Consider the following 19,894-nt stretch of genomic DNA (forward strand, 5'->3'; position numbering starts at 1 on the left):
CACAATGGTAGGGTTCTGATTGTTTTTTTCTAAGAGCCTTTGCCTTTGCCAGCCTTCATCCCCATAGAGAATGTCTGCCCTCTGGGCAGCAGCAATGTTAGGACGAGTTGTTTGGCTTTGAGGAACTATCTAGCACATCTCAAGAGAATTCTTGGGCATCTGCTGTGTCAGCACTAGTTACCTCATAAATGCTGGGCCCTATCCTTTAAAAGCCTGTCCTGGTCTACTTGGATTGAATCCTTAGGTGTTGGGCCTTGTCATTACTTTGTGTGCTCAATCTTACCTGTGGCCTTGTGTAGATAGTTCAGTAACAGAGAGAGCTGAGGAGTTCTCCAAAATGCCCCCACCATCATTATGCAGAGGACAATCCCAAAGTCTAGAATATTCTCACAACTACCCATAGTCTTGTTTGATTACAGATACAGTTCCACATCCTAGTCGACTTTCCAGTGTGACCCTCTGTTAACCTATAGCCAAAACTGCAGATAATATTCAATTTGGGTTGTTGGCATCTTCCTAGGGAATAGGGCAGGGGGCCTCACCCCCTTCATCTCTGATACATGCTTGCAGGACTCAGGGGAGATAGAGGTTTTGTTCTCCTGCTGATTATCTTTGGGAGATACTGAATTTCCTGTCTTTCCATATGTAGCTAACCACTGAGGGAGACGTTAAAGTGAAGTGGGCTCTCTCCTCCTTGCCTGCCTGCCTGCCTTCCTACTCTCCAGCTCTGGAGTAATCTTGAACTAGTTCATCATCTTTCTCAGCCTCAGTCTGCTCACTTGGAAAATGAATAGATCACCTGCTTTGTTCAGGATTCCGAGAGAGTAAAACATTTGCTGTTGAAGCATGGGAGCCATGTTCAGATTCAGAGCATTAATGTAAAAGACCAGGCACTGTGGTGTGCACCTGCAATGCTAACCTCTGGAGAGGCAGACACAGGAGGATCCCTGGGCTGCCTGGCCAGTCAGTCTAGCTTAATATCAGTGAGCTTCAGGTTCAGAGAGAGATACTGTCTCTCAGAGCAAATGAAAGAAATGAAGAAGGAGTAACTGCTGATGACAGACATGTTGGGATAAAGGATATGGTGCTACTTGCTCTTCTAGTTCTAGTTGTGTCAGGGATGTTTTGGCTTGGGTAGTGGATAACTGCATATAGTATATTCAGTACTGAAAATGTCAAATTTAAAGGGATGTTTCATGTTCCATTCTGAATGTCAGTTCTAACTATATATACGTTTATTAAGTTGGACAAACTTTGGGTCTAGATAATTTTGGTGTATGGTGTTTTCTATTTATTTGCAAGCTGCTTTTTTAAAAAATAATAATAATAAGGATTATTGAAAATAAATTTCAAAAAGAGAAAAAAGTAAATGGAAAAGAAATTGAGAAAAACTCCCAGTAGAGACTTTTCACTCACACACATGCATATACACATTCTCACACACACAAAGAAGGCCCACTCACTCAAAACCTACAAAAGGTGATTAAAAGAATATCGCCATAGTATATGATAAGCAGCCAACTGATGTTCACTGCTGTTACTATTTATGTGTGGGGCCACCAACTTCCTCCGGTCTGTACACACAAATCATTTGGAAGAACTGGTGTTTTTTTTATGTTCAGTTTGCTCACCTAAATGTGGTAAGTTCCTCACTACCACAGATCAACCGTTCTTGTCTTCCGCAAAGCCTTAGGGTGGTTAATCTTAGTTTTTGTTTGCCAGCAGCTTAGCTCTGGGGTTGGGGGTGGAGAGAGAGGTGGAGGCTGGATGTTGACAGAGGATATCTTTCTGAATACCACTCCACCCTCCGCCTTATGTTTTGAGAGTCTCTCACTGAAGCTGGACCTCGCTAATTAGGATAGATAGGTAGGATCCCTCCGGATCCTTCTGGCTCAACATCCCCAGTGCCAATTCTAGGTACATGCTGCCACTCCCAGTGAGCGTTTTACAGGAATTCCGGGATTCAGACGCTGGTTCTCATGCTTGCATGACAAGCCACTGAGCCATGCTCCAGCCTATAAACTTCTCTTTGCTGCCCTCACAAGGAAGCTGGGCACTCTCTGCTTTATTCTCTGTGGAGCGCACCACACAGTAGTTAACCTGCATGCCTGTGGAGGCTCCCATTTGCCTCTCTACCTGCCGTTCTTCTGGAGCCTCTGTACCCTTGCCAATCGAAGAGCATCTTTCTCAGGGTACAATTAAGCATAGTCCATTCCTTCCTGCCATCCAGTGTCCTTCCTGACGCATAACCAGGATCTTAGAAGCTGTCCATCTCATGTCCTTAAGTCTAATGCTCTCATAGCTTCTGTGTGAGGAGCTGAGGTCCTTCTTGTGCCCACCCCTTCCACCTCTCTCTTATCTCCTATTCTTTTCCTACACCCCCCTGTCTCCTGCCCCTCTCTCTTCTCCTGTCCTACTCCTGTCCCTTTCCAGTGCCCTCCGATCAAGCTGGCACACAACCACACTTGGTTCTTTCAGCTTACCCTCTTGGGTTCTAGAATATTCTACAGTCCCATCTGGAATGCCTCATCCTGATTTTTAGAGGTTGTTTCCCACTCATTCCTGAGAAAGGAGGCACTACAAAGTAATTCTTCATGAATCAAACTGCGGACTATGTTTTCTTGCCACCCTAGAAAGGACGTTTAAAAATTCTGGATACAACAAAGCCGGGATATGGCAGCATGATATGTTTTCTATCTTTTCTTCCTTCCTTCCTTCCTTCCTTCCTTCCTTCCTTCCTTCCTTCCTTCCTTCCTTCCTTCCTTCCTTCCTTCCGTTTTTTAAATTTTAAATGATGCTTCTGGTAAGAGCCATTTCTTGGCTTAAAAAAATTCCTTCCCTCTTGAAACAAAACCAACAACAAACAAATTTATAAAGATAAGAACAGAAATGGTTTGTACCCTACTTCTGAATGAGCACCTCCAGGTGTACCCTATTTCCAACTAACCCCCCCCCCCAGATCTGGCAAGCTTTATTTTCTGGGGAAGTGAAAGGAAGCCTGACATAGTAGCTCACGCCCATGAGCCCAGTGCATGGGAGACTGAGGCAGGGTTCACCCCCATGAGCCCAGTGCATGGGAGACCGAGGCGTGGCTTCTCTTTGTCTGGGATCAGTTTGGGCTACAAAATAAAATTCTGACTGAAAAACAGAACAGGGCCTGGAGCAGTGAGCCGTGAATGGTGGTGCACACCTAGAAATGAAGAGCTGAGAAACAGCAGGGAGATGAGGAGGCCATGGTCAACCTCAGCTACATATAAGGTCAGGGCTAGCCTGAGCTACATGAGATCCTGCCTCAAAAAAGCTGAAGAGAGCAAGAAGGAAGGAATATAGGAAGGAAGGAAGGAAGGAAGGAAGGAAGTTAGTTCAAGCAAATATCAAAAATTATACAGTACCTCCTTTAAAGACTCGTGTTGGATATAATTGAGTCTTATTCTGAAATGGAGTTACATTAATAAATAGAAATGTAGAACATGCACCTAAATACTTACTGATAAAAAGAGAATTTTAGTGCATGTTGTATATGACGTGAGAGATATGCATTTGAAAATATACTCACTTTTAGCGGGGCATGATGGCACATGCCTTTGATCCCAGTATTCAGGGGGCAGAGTTCTGTGAGTTCAAAGCCAACCTGGTCTACAAAGAGAGTTCCTGGACAGCCAGTGCTACACAGAGAAATCTTGTCTTGAAAAAAGTCAGAAGGAAGGAAGGAAGGAAGGAAGGAAAGAAAGAAAGAAAGAAAGAAAGAAAGAAAGAAAGAAAGAAAGAAAGAAAGAGAAAGAAAGAAAATATTCTCCATACCCACTTTGTCTGAAATTCATATTTATCTGAGTATATTGTATGTGATCTGAAATTCATATTTATCTGAGTATATTGTATGTGATCTGGTAATCATACTCTTAAACCTTAAACTTTGGGGGATCAGAAACGTTGAACAGTAGAAGTGAAGGCTGAGGAGAGATAAGTCATACATAAACATGACCACATTCTCTCTGACCCCTACTTAGCTGTTGTGAGAACATCACTCTTGTGTCTTTGTGGATAAGAGCTGTCTTCAAGACCAGCAGCTTGCTTATCACATGTGTAGAAGCATTGTTTTACCACTAGCTACCCTTCTCTTTCCCTAAAGCTGGTGTGTGAATAGCCCCATTTCAAGCTGACTCCACCCTCACTCCCTGACCAGGAGGAGTTACCCTGAAGTCTATTCTCTAACACACATCATTGTGTGATACAGGCTTGATCTTCACAGGAAAAGACTTTGCTTGGTGATTAGCTAGCATCTCTTTGGCTGCCCCTGTTATCACCTCTTCATAGGTTTTCTTTCATGTATTTTGAGTTCCATCGATTGCTTTGACTTCCGAGTCATGGGATGCCATCACACTTCATCAGCACTAATTTTTTTCACTGTGTAGTACAACTGACTCTCATTTCCCCCAGGTCCGTTAAATGCACAAAGCACAACTGGAAGTTAGACGTGAGCACCATGAAATATATCAACCCTCCAGGGAGCTTCTGTCAAGACGAGCTTGGTAAACACTCATCCATGCTTTCTGTCACAGCGGAGAAGGGCAGGGAGGGGACTTTGGAAGCTTTATCCTAATGTCTTCCACTCCGAGTTTCAGATCGGTTTGGACTTTAAGCTGTTAGACCCATGCAATTGATTGATTGTTTGAGACAAGGTCTTCCTTCTCACGCTTATTGATCATTTGCATTTCATCTTTGAAGAATTACCTGTTCCTTTCACTAGTTCATTATAGATTGGGTAGGTTGATTTCTCATTGTTCAGCCTTTTTAGTTCTTTGCATAGTCTAGATACTACAGCTCTGCCAGATGTACCGTGAGCAAATATATTCACCTAGTCTCTGGGCTGTCTTCGCCAAATTGCTTCATTTGCTGTGCAAATGCTTGTGAATGCCATGAGTACTTATCAGTTGTTGGTGCTGTTTCCTGACAGACTGCAGGCCTGTGCAGACACTTCTTAGCTGTGTCTATCTGTATTTTGAACTGTTTCCCTACTCCTTCCCCTAGTGTTTTCACTGTTTCAGATCCTGCATTAAGGTATTTGATCCTTTTGGGTTAATTTTCATTAAAGAGTTAGGAATCTGGTTTTATTCTTGTACGTGCAGTTATCCAGTTCTACCAGCACTGTTTGCTGGAGAGGTTTTCTTTTCCCTAATGTCTGCTTTTGGTATCTTCATCAAAACCTGAAATGCCTCTAGCTAAGTGTGTTTATATGAGCTCTTCACTCTGATCCAGGTATCTATGTGTTTGGTTTTGTATCATCCTGTTCTTTCTTACCTAGCTTTGTGAAAGATCTGTACTACTTTTGTTAAATTAATTCATACGTAATTTTGCTGGGAGCTTTGCCTGAGCACCAGGTCCTCTCTGAGGCAGCCGATTGGATGGAGCATGGGGGGGGGGGAGGCAAGACTTGGTCTTGTGAGTGTAAAAGTTGCTTAGTATTAATATTTATTCCCCTTGATTCTTAGTTATTCTGGGGCTAGAAACCAATGGCTTCAGGAAGATTGACACCTGTTGCTGATTACTAAATAACATTTACCTGTCTTGACTCTAAGTTACTCTGAGGCCAAAAGCCGATGGCTTCAGGCTGGCCAGGCAAGAAGGAGGCTTGAAGCAATTAACTTTTATTGAACCAGGAGAAGAGAGTTTCACTTACAAAAGGAAAAATTTTTACACAAGAAAATATGCATAAACACAATACATTTATACACACATTAATACATACACATTCATTATCACATGCTTTTTGGGGGGCCAACAATCTGTCTCATCAACTTACATACTTGCATATACACAACTATACTTATATATGATATATATCACATATAAGTATATATGATGAAAATATATGGTATGTATATGATACACACACACACACATCTATATATAATTGTGGATGGGGTAAAAACAAAAGTGCCAGTGCAGCAAGAACTCACTCATTCTGGATGAACAAAAGTTTCAACCTTTATTGCATAGAGAGAGAAAAAGCTTCTAACCCTTCATTGCTAAATGAAGTTTAAAACCTGTCTCATTATAAGAAAAGCCTGCCTGCTGCTTTCTGCTCTCTCTATGGCTCCTTCTCTCTTTAGTCTTTTCTCTTCCCTCTTTAGCCCTGTTACATTCTGCTATTTTCTGCTGTCTCTTCTACTTCTATTTTGCTTTTCCTCTATTCTCCTTCTACATCCTTAAATCTGCTCTCTTCTTCTTTGTCTCTCCTTATCTGCCCAGCCCCTCCCTTCTATACTCTTTTCCTCTGCTAACTTAATGCATCCTTCCTAGTTTTTTTGTACTTTTCCAAGAGAATAGATCACATGGTATTCCAAGCATCCTTTTTTTCAAGAGTTCACACAAGTTCAAACATAAATTCAAATCACAAATTGAACAAGAAGTTATAACAAAGATGTTTACATGTGTTTCTATTAAGACTAGTTATATAACTAAACATTCACTATATGTTACCAGCTCCACGGGTTCATTGAGAGTTTAAAACTATAATTCTTAGGTCTGAGTTCACATTGAAGTTTTGTATAGATAAACCCAGCCAATATTTTATCTTCTATCCTTGCACTTACAATAAAATGTTCATTCCCAGTTTATGGCCTTTAATTAATGGTTTTATAATTTAAAGGGATGTATTCCGAAGTTATAACTGTCGTGACACCTGAAGACTAGCAGAGTCCTAATTGCAGTTTTCATATTGCAGAGGGTTTTCATATCATTTGCATAAGTTTAGAAATTCTAGAGAATCGCTATTAGGAATTAAGAAATCATCTATTTCTCTTCATAGCATTGCTATAAAAGAGTACATCTTCACTGATGTGCAGAAAATCTGCCCAATAGGGTGGGCTAACCCCAAGGATTGTTATATCAATTTAATGATGACAGGGAAGGCATATCAATGGCAAGAATCAATAGACAAAATCCCTTGGGTCTTGCCTCTGAGCTCATTCACCACAGTTCATGGTGAACCACCTCAGGAAAATCACCTGCAGCCTTTACCCTCTCCTAGATGGCTCCGGACAGATTTTATTCTTTTTGATCATCTTATAAATGTAATTTTAAGATTGCTCATTGCCACATGTAGAAATATTAACTTTCATATTGATCATGTATCAACAACCTTCCTGAATTATAAAATTATAGAATAATTTTATAAACCTATAAAATTATAGAATTATTAATTCTATAGTTTTGTTAGATATTTTAGATTTTTTTTATACTTTGGACCATGTTCTCTATGAATATAGATAGCTTAACTTCTTGCTAATTTGTGTGTCTTATATTTCATTTTCTTGCGTAGTTGCTTTATCTAAGACCTCCAGGTAGAAGTGGCGAGAGAAAGCCTCCTCGCTCTGTCTCTGCTCTCATAGTGGTGGCAGCTGGGTGTTCTCAGCCAGCCTTGAGGGCCTGCTTTGCCATGCTTTGTTTCCTAACAGTATCTTCTAATTCATAAAAGAAGATTGTATTTTGTCAACTATCCTTCATGTATCCATTGAGATGCTCATATATTTCTCACATTTCTTCCATGAATGAGATGTAGTCCATTGCTCTTTTGAATACTGAAACATCATTGTGTTTTTCAAATGCTGAACCAGGCTAATATGAAGCTCACTTGGTCATGTGTGATTCTGTTTCAGACCAACTAGGTCTTGATACCAAAACCATACAAACACACTTCAAGAAAAGAAAACCAATGACCAATATTTTTATGAATGTAGGTATAAAAAATCATCTACAAAATGGTATCAAATACAACTTATGAATGAGAGTGAAAAGAGAATTAAATAAAATGAGAAAAATGTTTCATGGATAAAATATGATAAACTGGGAGCTAGGAAGGACACAAGAACCCTTTCACTTCTGAGACCATCAATCATTCATTCATTCATTCATCCTCAGTGTTAATGACATTGACATCTGCTCACTGGAATGTGTGGGCTTTTCCTCCCAGAAACAATATGTGGACATTATTATAATCTCCACACTGCACAGGACGTGATTAGGCTCTTACGATTGTCTTGTTTTGGGTACTAATTACACCTTCTCATTGTTTCTGTTTACATCTGTTGGTCAAATGTGATGCTAATGTGTTGATAATTAACATTTAGCACACTGTGTTTGATAACTTGTTTTTGATATTAGAATTTTTTTCAGTTGTTTTTTCTATCTGTTTTAGTTTTCTGTGGGAATTGCTTCTATAGCTGTTCAATTCCCAAGTCTTTTTTTTTTAAGCTATTTTATCATCTGTTGTCATGATTTGGTGGCTTTCTTTTGGATCATCAATCAACCAGGAAACTCAGTAAACCAATTGCAGTAGCGCCTCTTGTTAGCCCAACAGCTTACACTTTCCTCATGGCACCTACAGCCATCGCGCCATTACAATCCACCTTCCTGTCCTAATGCCAATCATGCTGGGAACTGTGACTTTCTGACATGCTTTCGCTCCATTTCTTTCCTATTCTTTTTAAATAGGGATTTTAGGGAGGGTTAAGTTGGTAGTGCATGCTTATAATGGTAGCACTTGGGAGACTGAGGCAGGAGTGCCATGGATTCCAAACCTGCTTGGGTAACATCTGTCTAGCCAGGACTACACAGCAAGATCCTGGTTCAAAATGGGGCAGGGGAAGGCTTCAGGGGACTGTCATTTGATCGCTTTTCCTGAGGTCAGAATAGAGATGACAGTTTCTCTGTACTTTATTTATAGAAACAGAGTTGGCAAACATCACATTCAACTTTACTAAGTGTGTGGATTATGCTTGTGTAAGGAGTACAGAGGCCTTTGTGGAAATGCCTTCCAAGCAATTGCTGAGACTTACAGCCTCCACTTTGTCTAGCTTCTCTTAAGAGAGGAAAAATAGGAAGAAGGGAACTTCTTTAGTGGTTGTTGGGTTACAAGTTTCCTCAGGGTCTCCCTTGGCTTTCCTCTCAGCCTCTCTTCATTGGCTTGCCTGTGCTGTAATTAACACGCTGACATTGATTCATTCCTGTAAGGATGCATAATTACCACACTAAAGCTCCTATTTTTTCAGTACCTGCTTAGTTGATTCTGAGGGCCATGTTTTCCTGGTGTTCTCAACCCTCTGGCTCCCATGAGAGGATGAATTCAACTCCTGATCCCCAGGCTTCAAGCTCCCGAGTGCTAGAACTGCAGGCATGTGTACCACTAGGCCTGGCTGAGCCACGAAGCAAACCCTGATGTGGAACATATACTGTTTTCTGAGATTGCAAGATCTGTCTCAGGTCTCACAAGGCTCACAGTTTGGAAAGATTAGGTGTCTTAGAGAAAAATAAATACGTAATATATCTAGTGATGATCAGAGCTTCAGGGGAAAATGAGGGCTAGAGAGGGTTGGGAAGATGTTGGACCACTGTGGCTGAGGAGCACTGTTTGACCTGGCGTGTTGACTATGCTCTTTGGATGATTGATGGGCACAAGGGTGGAGCTGGAGATGAGCAGTGCTTGATAACAGCTAAATGTGCATTTTTCTAGTGAGTAGAGAATATTTTGAATGTTTGCAATGCAAAACGGAATAGAATTGGCTCAGCCAGCAAAATGCTTGCCAAATGTTCAGAGCTCATGTAATAGAAGCTGGGCATGGTAGTGCATCCCTGTGATTCTAGCAAAGTGGAGGAAGAGACCAGAGGATCCTTGGAGCTCACTGGTCAGTCTGGCTAGCCTTCTTGGTGAGTTTTAGGTCAAATAAAAGACCTCATCTTAATGAGATGGGAGAACAGCCAAGGTTAACCTCTGGCCTCCACAGGCACACGCCCCATGTGCTTATGTATGTTCATCTGCACACAGACACACATGTGCTCAGAGAAACATGTATCATACACCCAAAAGAAATAAAGGTAAACAAGTCTCTTTTTTTTAGCATCACTGAGACAAATTCTAAATTGTTTCCAACAATTCCTTTTATAGAAGTTATCTCAAAGTAGTGTGAGTACTGCTCATTTTGAAATGGAGATAGGGTTTTTTGTTTGTTTGTGAAATTTGTGGAAGGGAGTGGCACTGGGCAGAGGCCCATCTTAACAGACTTCTAGACAACTGTTGTTGGGAATTGTTTAATTACTTTTCTTATTGTTGTGACCAAATTCCTGACAAGGAGCAACTTAGGCGAGGAGAGATTTATTTTGACTCATGGTTGGGTTGGACACGTAGCAGATATTTGTCAATTCTAAACTTTCCTATGCTGGCCTACCTCAGCATGACGTCACCCACCGTGCTGACCACCTGCATCCTATTTCATTTGTGTCTGTCAGACATCTCCTGATTCCCATCTAGCTTGAATGGCTTGAAACTGCTTCCTAGTTATACTTCTTTTGGCTTTTTTTTGTCAGGCTAGGAGTTCCTTCCCGCACAGCCTCTCTGCACTCCAACTTTCTCTCTCTCACTGGTTTCATCACAGTGCATGTGTTAAACATGCCAGAGATCTCTTGAGATGCTTAAGTGTATCATGAACAAATGAGCAGCAGTGGCTGTTGCCTTGGTAGCTGCTGTGCGCTCAGTGAGTATTCTCTTCTGCTGTGTATAGTTTTGATCTTCTGTGTTTTGACGATGTATTTGTAATTTGGTACCATATTTTCAAAAATGTTTTCTCACATGCTCAGAATTATTTCCCTTTGGTTCTAGTTATCGAAATGGATGAAAACAATGGGCTTTCCCTGGTAGAACTGAACCCTCCTAACCCCTGGGACTCTGATCCCAGGTCTCCTGAAGAATTAGCTTTTGGGGAAGTACAGGTAAGGAAACATCAACGTTATAATACTCTTAATAACAAAATGAAACTAAGATGTCACTCATACATATATTTGCATATCTTTACAACTATATATGTGTGTGTATGTATATATATATATATATGTATGCATGTATATACACATATATAGCCTAAAGATTATATATAACAAGATACAGCATGTATATACATATGTATATACACATATGTATATATAAAATAGAGGTAGATACATGAAGAAGTTCAGAAAGTATTTTTATTGCCTGAATATTTGTGGATAAGATGGTATGTCAGTCAGTGCTTGATAATAAAATACTTGAAGCTGAGAACCTTATGAAGATTTCACTCATAGTTGGAGAACTTCAAGAGCATGGTGTTTGTATGTGCCCAGCTCTGATGAGTGCTTCAGGGTAGATGGATTCACAGTAGGAGTGTGCATGAAAGTATCCTGACATACATGCAGAATAATGACTGGAGGGAGGTGCCAGTCCTCTCATGAAAACTCACTCTTGAGGGAACTGGCAGATCCTGAGATTCTGTGACCCTGGAAGAACTATTTTGATTTCTTCTAAAAGCTCTGCCAGTAATGAATCAATTACCTTGTATTAGGTTCCACCTCTCAAAGACCCAAGCCTTCTCAACATGCCCACACTGAGCACCAAGTTTCAAGCACACGAACCTTGGAGGGGGTGTGGACGGGGTGGTGAGCTGCATTCCCACTGTAGCAGATAACAAGTTGGATATTTTTGCCCCTCATCCTGAGATCTTCCTGAATCTTTTACACAGTTTCTATCTTCAGAGCACTTTCTGAGAAAAACACCTCAGAAGTTTGGGGAAGACAAAAAAGCAAAATTAAATATTTTTTTTTCTGTATGTTTAGAAAGTTCCGTGCATTTGGGCAGGGGTTTATTTTTTCTTTTGAAACTCCACTCAGAACAGGAATACTAATAACTCATTTGTTTCCTGGCTGTTCCTGGCTCTTCACACTAGATTCCTGTTGCTGTATCTCTGCTCCTCTGTGTATTCTTTATCTGTGGATATGACAGGCAGGAGGGTGGGAGGGGGGTGAGGAATAGGTCTGGAATTCCCCTACCTGCGCCTGTCTGGAAATCATTGTTGATGCCCATTCTCAGAGGCTCTTGGCAACCTATAGAATGAGTAAATGGGTAATGTAGAGCCCAGCTATCCTGACTTCAGTCCAGTCTGCCCAGCTGTGCCAACCCACCAAACTGATTAGGAATCGTGTAGTCAATACTCCTCAAAGCCACACTAGCATGCTAAGTCCCCCAATGCTTGCACTAACATCGCTCACTGCTAAACACGTTGGAGCTGGTTTGAAGAAAGTACAATCTGGTGCATCATTGATTTGACATGAAGCAGCAGGCACTAGAGTCCATGCCCGACAGTCTGTGGAGGGTGTTGTGTTCTGTCAGTGTGTGTGCTGTAGTTGTAGTTGAGCCAGAGCTGGCTTGACCTTGTCAGAGAAATAGCCCTAGCCTTGCCCTCCATTGCTGGTGACCAAGCCATAACAAGAATCTCACTCTCTTCTAACAGATAACATATCTCACTCATGCCTGCATGGACCTCAAGTTGGGAGACAAGCGAATGGTGTTTGATCCTTGGTTAATTGGCCCTGCTTTTGCCCGAGGATGGTGGTTGCTACATGAGCCTCCATCTGACTGGCTGGAGAGGCTGTGCAAAGCAGACCTCATTTATATCAGCCACATGCACTCAGACCACCTGAGGTAAAGAAGTCACATACCCAACTCCTAAGATAACAATGGCTGAACGATGGCAGCAGTGGGATCTTTGGGTTGTTGCTTTGTTTCTTAGACAGGATCTTATGATGTTCAGGCTGGCCTTGAACTCACTATGTAGCTGAGGATGAGAATTCCTGCCTGCTGGTTATACTGCCGCTTCCAAATACTGGGATTATAGACATGTGCCACTACGCTCTGTTTATAAAACATTCTGGGGTGCTTCTGCACTCTGACTTGCACCATAGGACTATGAAAAAGAAGAGAAATAAAAGTAAAATTTTGTATATGTACTACAATTCTAATTTTAAAAGTGCCCCCACAGTGTATATCCACAAGAGTGAGGAGGGAGTCATGGAAAGCAGGGTGCTTGTAACTTCTCAGAGACTTCTGCTCTCTGCTCATGAACAGGCACAGGCATAAAGCCCATCAGAGTGGCCTTGTTTTTGTTCAAAATTTATAGCACAAACCAACACACACACACTTGTAAAAGGCCAGTGATTGCAGCATTTAAAAAGCTGAGGCAGGAGGATCAAGAATTCGATCCCAGTGTGTGCTACATAACAACACTGTTTCAAAAATGACAGACAGGTACTTTTAAAATAAAGAACCAATGAAATATTATGGGTTTTAAACACACGTTGAACCTCAATTATCTTTTGAACGCAGGAGTGCCACAGGGAGTCACAAGTGAAAGAAGGAACTAATCCCAATAAAACTTTAGTGATGGATATAATTCCCATGGATCATAAAATATTATTATATTCATCTTATAAGGCTGTATACTGAAGCAGGAAGTGGGCCAAGCCTAGTTCATGCACTGTTTGCCAAACCCCACATTTTATTGTTTATTGAGATGGTGCCTTGCTATGCAACCAAGCTTATGTGGGTCTTCCTGCCTTAGTCTCCCATGTGCTAGCATTACCATCCCTCACAACCATGTCCTGCTTTACCTTTCCCCCCTTCATAAATGTATTCTTCTCTCATACAATACATCCTGACTACAGCCTCCCTTCCTTCCACTTCTCCTAGTCCCCACCACCTGCCACTTCCTCTGACCCTGCAGAAAAGAAAAGGCCTCCTAGGGACATCAACTGAACGTGGCATAACAAAATGGAATAAGATTAGGCACAAGTCCTCATATCAAGTCTGGACAAGGCAACCCAGTAGGAGAAAGGACTCCCAAGGACAGCCAAACGAGGCAGAAACAACCCCATTCCCACTGTTAGGAATCCTACAAGAACACAATGCTACAGGACCATTATATATATGTATATATATATATATATATACATATATATATGTGTGTGTGTATATATGTATATGTATATATATATATATATATATATATATACATATATATGTGTGTGTGTGTGTGTGTGTGCAGAGGACCTAAGTTCGTGACTGCTGTTTCAGTCTCTGTGAGCGCCTATGAACCCTGCTTTGTTGATATTGTGAGCCATACTCTCCCTGTGGCCTCAACCCCACTAGCTCCTACAATTCTTCCTCCCTCTTCTGCAGGGTTCCTCTAGCCTTACCCAATGTTTGGTATTGGGTCTCCGCATCTGCTCCCATCAGCTACTAGAGGAAACCTCTCTGATGATTTGGGTAGGTGCCAATCAATGAGTATAGCAGAATCTCTCTCTCTCTCTCTCTCTCTCTCTCTCTCTCTCTCTCTCTCTCTCTGCCTCTCTCTTTGCTTCCCCCTCTCTCTCTGCCCCCCTCTCTCTGTCCCCCTCTCTTTCTCTTACTTTTTCCCAGTTGTTTTTGGTTCCACCCTGAGTGTCTGGACCATCCTGTTTCAGGTTCCTAACCAGTATGGGACTCAAGTTAGACCAGTCATTTGGTTGGCCACTCCCACAAGCTCTGAGCCACAGCGCATCTTACAGGAAGAACAGGTTGTAAGTCTAAGCTTTTGTGGCTAGGTTTGTATCCCGGTCCCATAAATGGAGGCCTTTCCTATTTACAGAAGATGACAGATCCGGGCTCTATATCCTTGGGTCACCCTTACAGGTTCCAGAAAGTTTCTACTGTACTAGGTGTCTATATTACCTCCTAACCGCCCCCCCATTCTAGTCGCCTATTCCTGTATTCTCTTCTTCCATCCCTACCTCACCCAGTCCACCTGTAAAATCTATTCTATTTACCCTTCCCAGGGAGACCATGTGTCCCCACTGAAAGGCCAGTCGAGGACCAGTGTCAGGGTCTCCTGATCAAAGTTGTTACACACTAAGGACAGGGTCATGATACACCCACTGTGAAGCATTTCGTGAGTGTTTGCCACTGAAAAGCTGCTGAGACTTGTAAGTCTTACATTCCCTCCGTCTCCTCAGCAAACCCCTTCTCGTTATGTTCCTTCTGAGTCACTTAGTGCCATTTACCCCGATCCTACTGTCTGACCTTTACTTTAGGTTAAACTTCCCCGAGTTATAAAAGTGAGGGGAAAAACAGTGTGGCAGAGTGACTAGGGTTCAAAGGAATGTTATTTCATAACATCAGTATAGCATTGTCATATTATATTAGCAGATAATAAAAATGATCAGTTTGTGATATGTGATATAACACCGTGACCAAGGCAACTTACAAGAGAAAGAATTTATTTGGGCTTATGGTTCCAGAGCATTAGAGTTCATCATGGAGCGGGGTGGAGGAGGGATGACTGTCAAGGCTGTTGAAGTCATAGCGGATGGTGCAGATATTGAACTAGGAGCACGAACAGAGAGGATGCCCCCGACATTCTTCCTAAGCCTCCCCAAACTGCTGCCGACCGTGGACCAAGTACTCAAATGCCCAAGACTAGCTGGCTGCAGTGTGCCTTTAATCCCAGCACTCGGGAAGCAGAGGCAGGCAGATGAATCTCTGTAAGTTCAAGGCCAGCCTGGTCTATGGAGTGAGTTCCAGGACATCCAGAATTGTTACACAGAGGAACCCTATCTCAAATAAGCAATCAAGCAAACAAACAGACAAAAAACAATAACAAAAAAACCAGTAAATATCTTTTGGGGGAATCATTTTTTTCCCTAATTCTCTTTATGATACAAGATGTGTTTTCTGAACTCAGAGATTAAAGGCAGGTCAAAGAATCCTGGAATTTTTACATCTTTTGCTTAGAGGATATCACCTGCTTCCTCCCTATTTCCTCTCCCTGCCTCACAAGTTCTGCTTATTTATGTAGCTTTTCATAGCACGGATGTTAGATTAGCACAGCTAATGCATGCTGGCATGCAGCTTTTGTTTGTGCTTACAGCAACATATTCCATTTCGTATGATTGTCTGATTCTTTTATGTGTTTGTCTGTAGGAGATTACAGATATGCAGTACCATGGCCAGACACTAGTCTGATTCTAAAACTAGTAAGAAACTCTGTTAAAATTAGAAGCTACCTTCTAATGGGAGCAGTGCTGGATTTTGTCAGAAAAGTTTGAAGACTTTTTTATTTATTATTTATTGTTTGTATTATTTGTGCCTTTATGAATATGCTTTCTCATCTATGAAAACAGAAATCTTCAGAGTCTATTGTAAGACCCAAACCGCAGGGCATGATGGCTTATGTCTATAATCCTAATAGCCAAGAGACTGAGTTAGGAGGAATTTTAAGAACTCCAGATCAGCTTGGCTACACAAGGAGACCCTATCTAAAAAAATAAAACAAAAACAACACAAAAATAACAACAATAAAACCCACAACAGGAAAAGTATAAACAAATGAGGGAACTCGTGGCAGTATACTTTTGGGATAGAATGGGTACCTAACCACTTGCTCATCTTTCTACCATACCCTACAGTGATACAGCAGAACCATTTTAGGTAATTAATGCTCAGTAGAAACGACAATGGCCTTAATGTATATAAGCAGCCGAAAAGACCTGGGTGCCTCTTTACAAACAGTTGAGATTACTAGAATGCTGAATGTTTTTCGTCTTCATTAAATTTTATTGTATGATCCCTCTGGTAACTTGAGTCCTCCTCAGGATAAGTTATGTCAGTGTAACTATCAGCGTTTAGAAAACATAGCGGTGACTCACAGGCGGGAGTGGTGCCATTCCTGGGCTGGTGGTCCCGGGTTCTATAAAAAAGCAGGCAGAGCCAGGTAATGGTGGCACACGCCTTAAATCTCAGCATTCAAGAGGCAGAGGCAGGTGGATCTCTAAGTTCAAGGCCAACCTGGTCTACAGAGTGGGTTCCAGGTCAGCTAGGGCCACACAGAGAAACACTATCTGTGCCGTGTCCTCTGTTTTATTGAGAGCAGCTACTTAGAAAGATCATGCAATGTTCATCCTACAGCAACATCTGCATGGCTCTCTCTGTGACTTCTGCTACTCCCCACCCCATCTAGCCTTACCACTCAAATCAACACTGGTGTGGAACATGGGCCTAACACACTTGGCTGACGTTCACTCTCTGGTTTGTTAGCCATGATGTAAGATTCTCTGGGACGCAGTCATGTGTGTGAACAGGAGCAGGAAGGCTGGCTTCCACCTCCTTCTCTTTCAGTCAGCAAGCCATTTCTCTTGCTAGTGAATCCCAGTTTATTATCTTTCACCGTTTCCACCCTTCTGATCTAGCTACCCTACCCTGAAGCAGCTTTCCCAGAGACGACCAGACATTCCCATTTATGTTGGCGACACAGAAAGGCCTGTGTTTTGGAACCTGGGTCAGAGTGGCGTCAGGTTAACTAACATCAACGTGGTTCCATTTGGAATATGGCAACAGGTCAGAGATCTGTTTGTTTTCTTACTATGCTTTCTGAGGTGACATTCAGACTTCAGTTTTGGACATAACTGTCTTTGCTCAAAGCTTTCATTTCCATTTAGCAAATGTATAACCTTATAATAACCTAGTTTATTATAAGTAATACATTTATTATAGGCTAATAATCCTAGTTCCAGATAAAGTTTCTCATTTCCTTTAAATTTCGATCTGATTTGCTAACTTTTCTCAAAATGACAATCTTCTCAAATATTAAGGCCAAGCTGACCTACATAATTGTTCAATTGCTGGATTGCAGGTAGACAAAAGTCTGCGGTTCATGATCTTGATGGACGGCGTTCATCCTGAGATGGACACATGCATTATCGTGGAGTACAAAGGTACCATCCTATCTCCGAAGGCAGTGGAAGGGGAACTGCCCCATAGGTGGGAAAGAGAATGTCCAAAACCTCATCCTATGCTCATTGTCTGCCCCTGCTTCAGAGAGCACAGTACATGGTGCTCTTGTGTTTGGAAAAGAAACTTTTAGATTTTTGCAGATGAAAACTTGCCAATAATTAGGAGTATGTGATGGCAGGTACATTGCTTTTAGCACAAGGGAACTGATATTTACATTGTTTCAAGGCTATCATTAATTTATTGTTGAATAAACATCGTAAGTCCCTTTCATCATGTTGCTGCATATAGTGATAAACACCTGGGATCCCAGCAGTGGGAAGGCAGATGCAGGATGACCAGGAGTTCAGGATCATGCTCTGACAAACAGTTCAGGCCAGCCTGGGCTCTATAGGACCCTATCTTAAAGAGCAAAGCAGAGAAGAGCGAAACAAAACAAAGAAAATGGAAAACAAAAAAAGTATCACTAGAAAATTTCATCATGGGTGAAGCAAGGCCTTAGTTATCCAGTAATCATTTGGAACACAATTGTACATAGATTTTTGCCAGAGATAAGGATGGGTTGAGCTGACCCCCTTAGCATCAGCATCTGGAGACAGTTTAGGAAAGTAGTGTGATCTACAGTGAAATTAGACTGATGGTCATCATGAAGTACTTAGAACCCAGCCAGCCAAAGGATGACCTACTTTACTTGGAAATCAGAATATTCTAAGACTTTAGATTCTGACAGTGTCTTCTTTATTAGATTGTTTCTTTGATTGTTGGTTTGTTTGTGTGTATGTGTGTGGGGGGGTGGAGGGACACACACCAATTCTTCTCTAATCAACTGAATTAGATTACATAGACTGCACTGGACAACCTTGTTGGCTTGGTCATTCAAACCAGAGCATTTGAGGTTACATGTTATTTCCCCACAGGTCATAAAATACTCAACACAGTGGACTGCACCAGACCCAATGGGGGAAGGCTTCCTGAGAAAGTTGCGCTAATGATGAGTGATTTCGCGGGAGGCGCATCAGGCTTTCCAATGACTTTCAGCGGTGGAAAATTTACTGGTAATAATTTATATCCCAGTGATTCTGAGCATTAGGCATGTGCTTGGATGGATGCTTTGAAAACAAGTAAGGAGCCAACCTTGTGAACTACAGACACAACAAACTGAGGTTTGAGAATCCGAGGGTAGAATGCACGGGGACCGCTGAGGTGAACGAGCGTCTCTGGGAATATGTAGGAGGAGCTAAGAAAGATAGGGCATTCTACAGAGCAGATCCCCCACCCCCCCAGGATATCTTCTTCTCTAGACTCAAGGGTCATGCTGGGATTGTGTGAGACAGTTGATTCAGTTTTGTATCTTTGTGCCACCTCTCTGATCCTAAATGCTGCAACTCTAGATCCTGTTCAATCCTAGACTTCTCTGACCAATTGCCTCCCAACACGCTCAGTCAGCCCTCTTTGCTGCCTGCTGTGTCCTCAGGCTAGCACTTCTGGTCTACTCCTGGCCTGGCTTCTTACACTGACTATTTTCATTCCCCGGAGTCCTCTTGTTGCTAAACTCTGTATGACCATCAATTTCCCATGGGTCTCAATTCAACTACTGTCTGTTCCCTGGCTGCCCTGTCTACCCAACCCCACCTCAGCACAGACACTCCCTAACTGCTCTGTTGAAGGGTGACCGTCCACCCCATCTCTTTCTGCCCTGGTGTGCTGTTCATATCACTTTATATAATTATTTATACATTTTATTTCTCCTTTTAGAACTTGCTTCTCTCACTAAGAAAGCATTTTCTTGGGAGGACTTCCCTTTTTTGTTCACAAGATTTACAGTCTAATTCAGTATTGTATGCTTAGTGCCCCAGAGAACATTGAAGCTAAGTAATAAACACTGGGTGGGGGAAAAAGCAAAAGAGAGGGAAACTTTATGAGGTGTTTATAATGAGTTCATTGACAGAGTAGGAGGTAGAAGTTGGGTGCTCTTCTCAATTCTGTAGGTGGTGGGCAGGGCTTGGCTCCTAAGTGTGACTAACATTTGTGCCTGTAAATTTAGTCACTGTGAATTGTCAGGTTATAAAAAATATATTTCAGTTACATAGTGTACCAGGCAATAATACACACTAGTAAAAGGTTAATAACTGTCTGAGTTACAGAGCATAGAGAATGAGTTTGCCTATAAAGAAAGGCTATCCACACTGAGCCCTGAATTCAGCTAGAGTCCCCAAAAGTATAACAAGCATGAAGTGAGCTTGGAACCTGTGTCTAGTCTCCTGGTAAATA

The 19,894-nt window shown here is 41.8% G+C and overlaps 1 protein-coding gene across 2 annotated transcripts in view; it reads left to right on the forward strand.

Annotated features, from left to right (window-relative positions):
- The window catches only part of LOC110307606 (cytidine monophosphate-N-acetylneuraminic acid hydroxylase), a 73,745-nt gene that overhangs the window by 22,820 nt on the left and 31,031 nt on the right, over positions 1–19,894 (forward strand). The window contains exons 4-9 of one of the 2 annotated variants that reach the window (XM_029468279.1): positions 4,438–4,529; positions 10,655–10,764; positions 12,315–12,505; positions 17,083–17,230; positions 17,526–17,607; positions 18,541–18,678. In XM_029468279.1, coding sequence (XP_029324139.1) covers positions 4,438–4,529; positions 10,655–10,764; positions 12,315–12,505; positions 17,083–17,230; positions 17,526–17,607; positions 18,541–18,678 — 761 coding nt within the window. The remainder of the gene's footprint in view (positions 1–4,437; positions 4,530–10,654; positions 10,765–12,314; positions 12,506–17,082; positions 17,231–17,525; positions 17,608–18,540; positions 18,679–19,894) is intronic. The other variant, XM_029468280.1, reaches the window with a different exon arrangement.

This window comes from Mus caroli, chromosome 13 (assembly GCF_900094665.2).
Source record: "Mus caroli chromosome 13, CAROLI_EIJ_v1.1, whole genome shotgun sequence".
Lineage (NCBI taxonomy): Eukaryota > Metazoa > Chordata > Mammalia > Rodentia > Muridae > Mus > Mus caroli.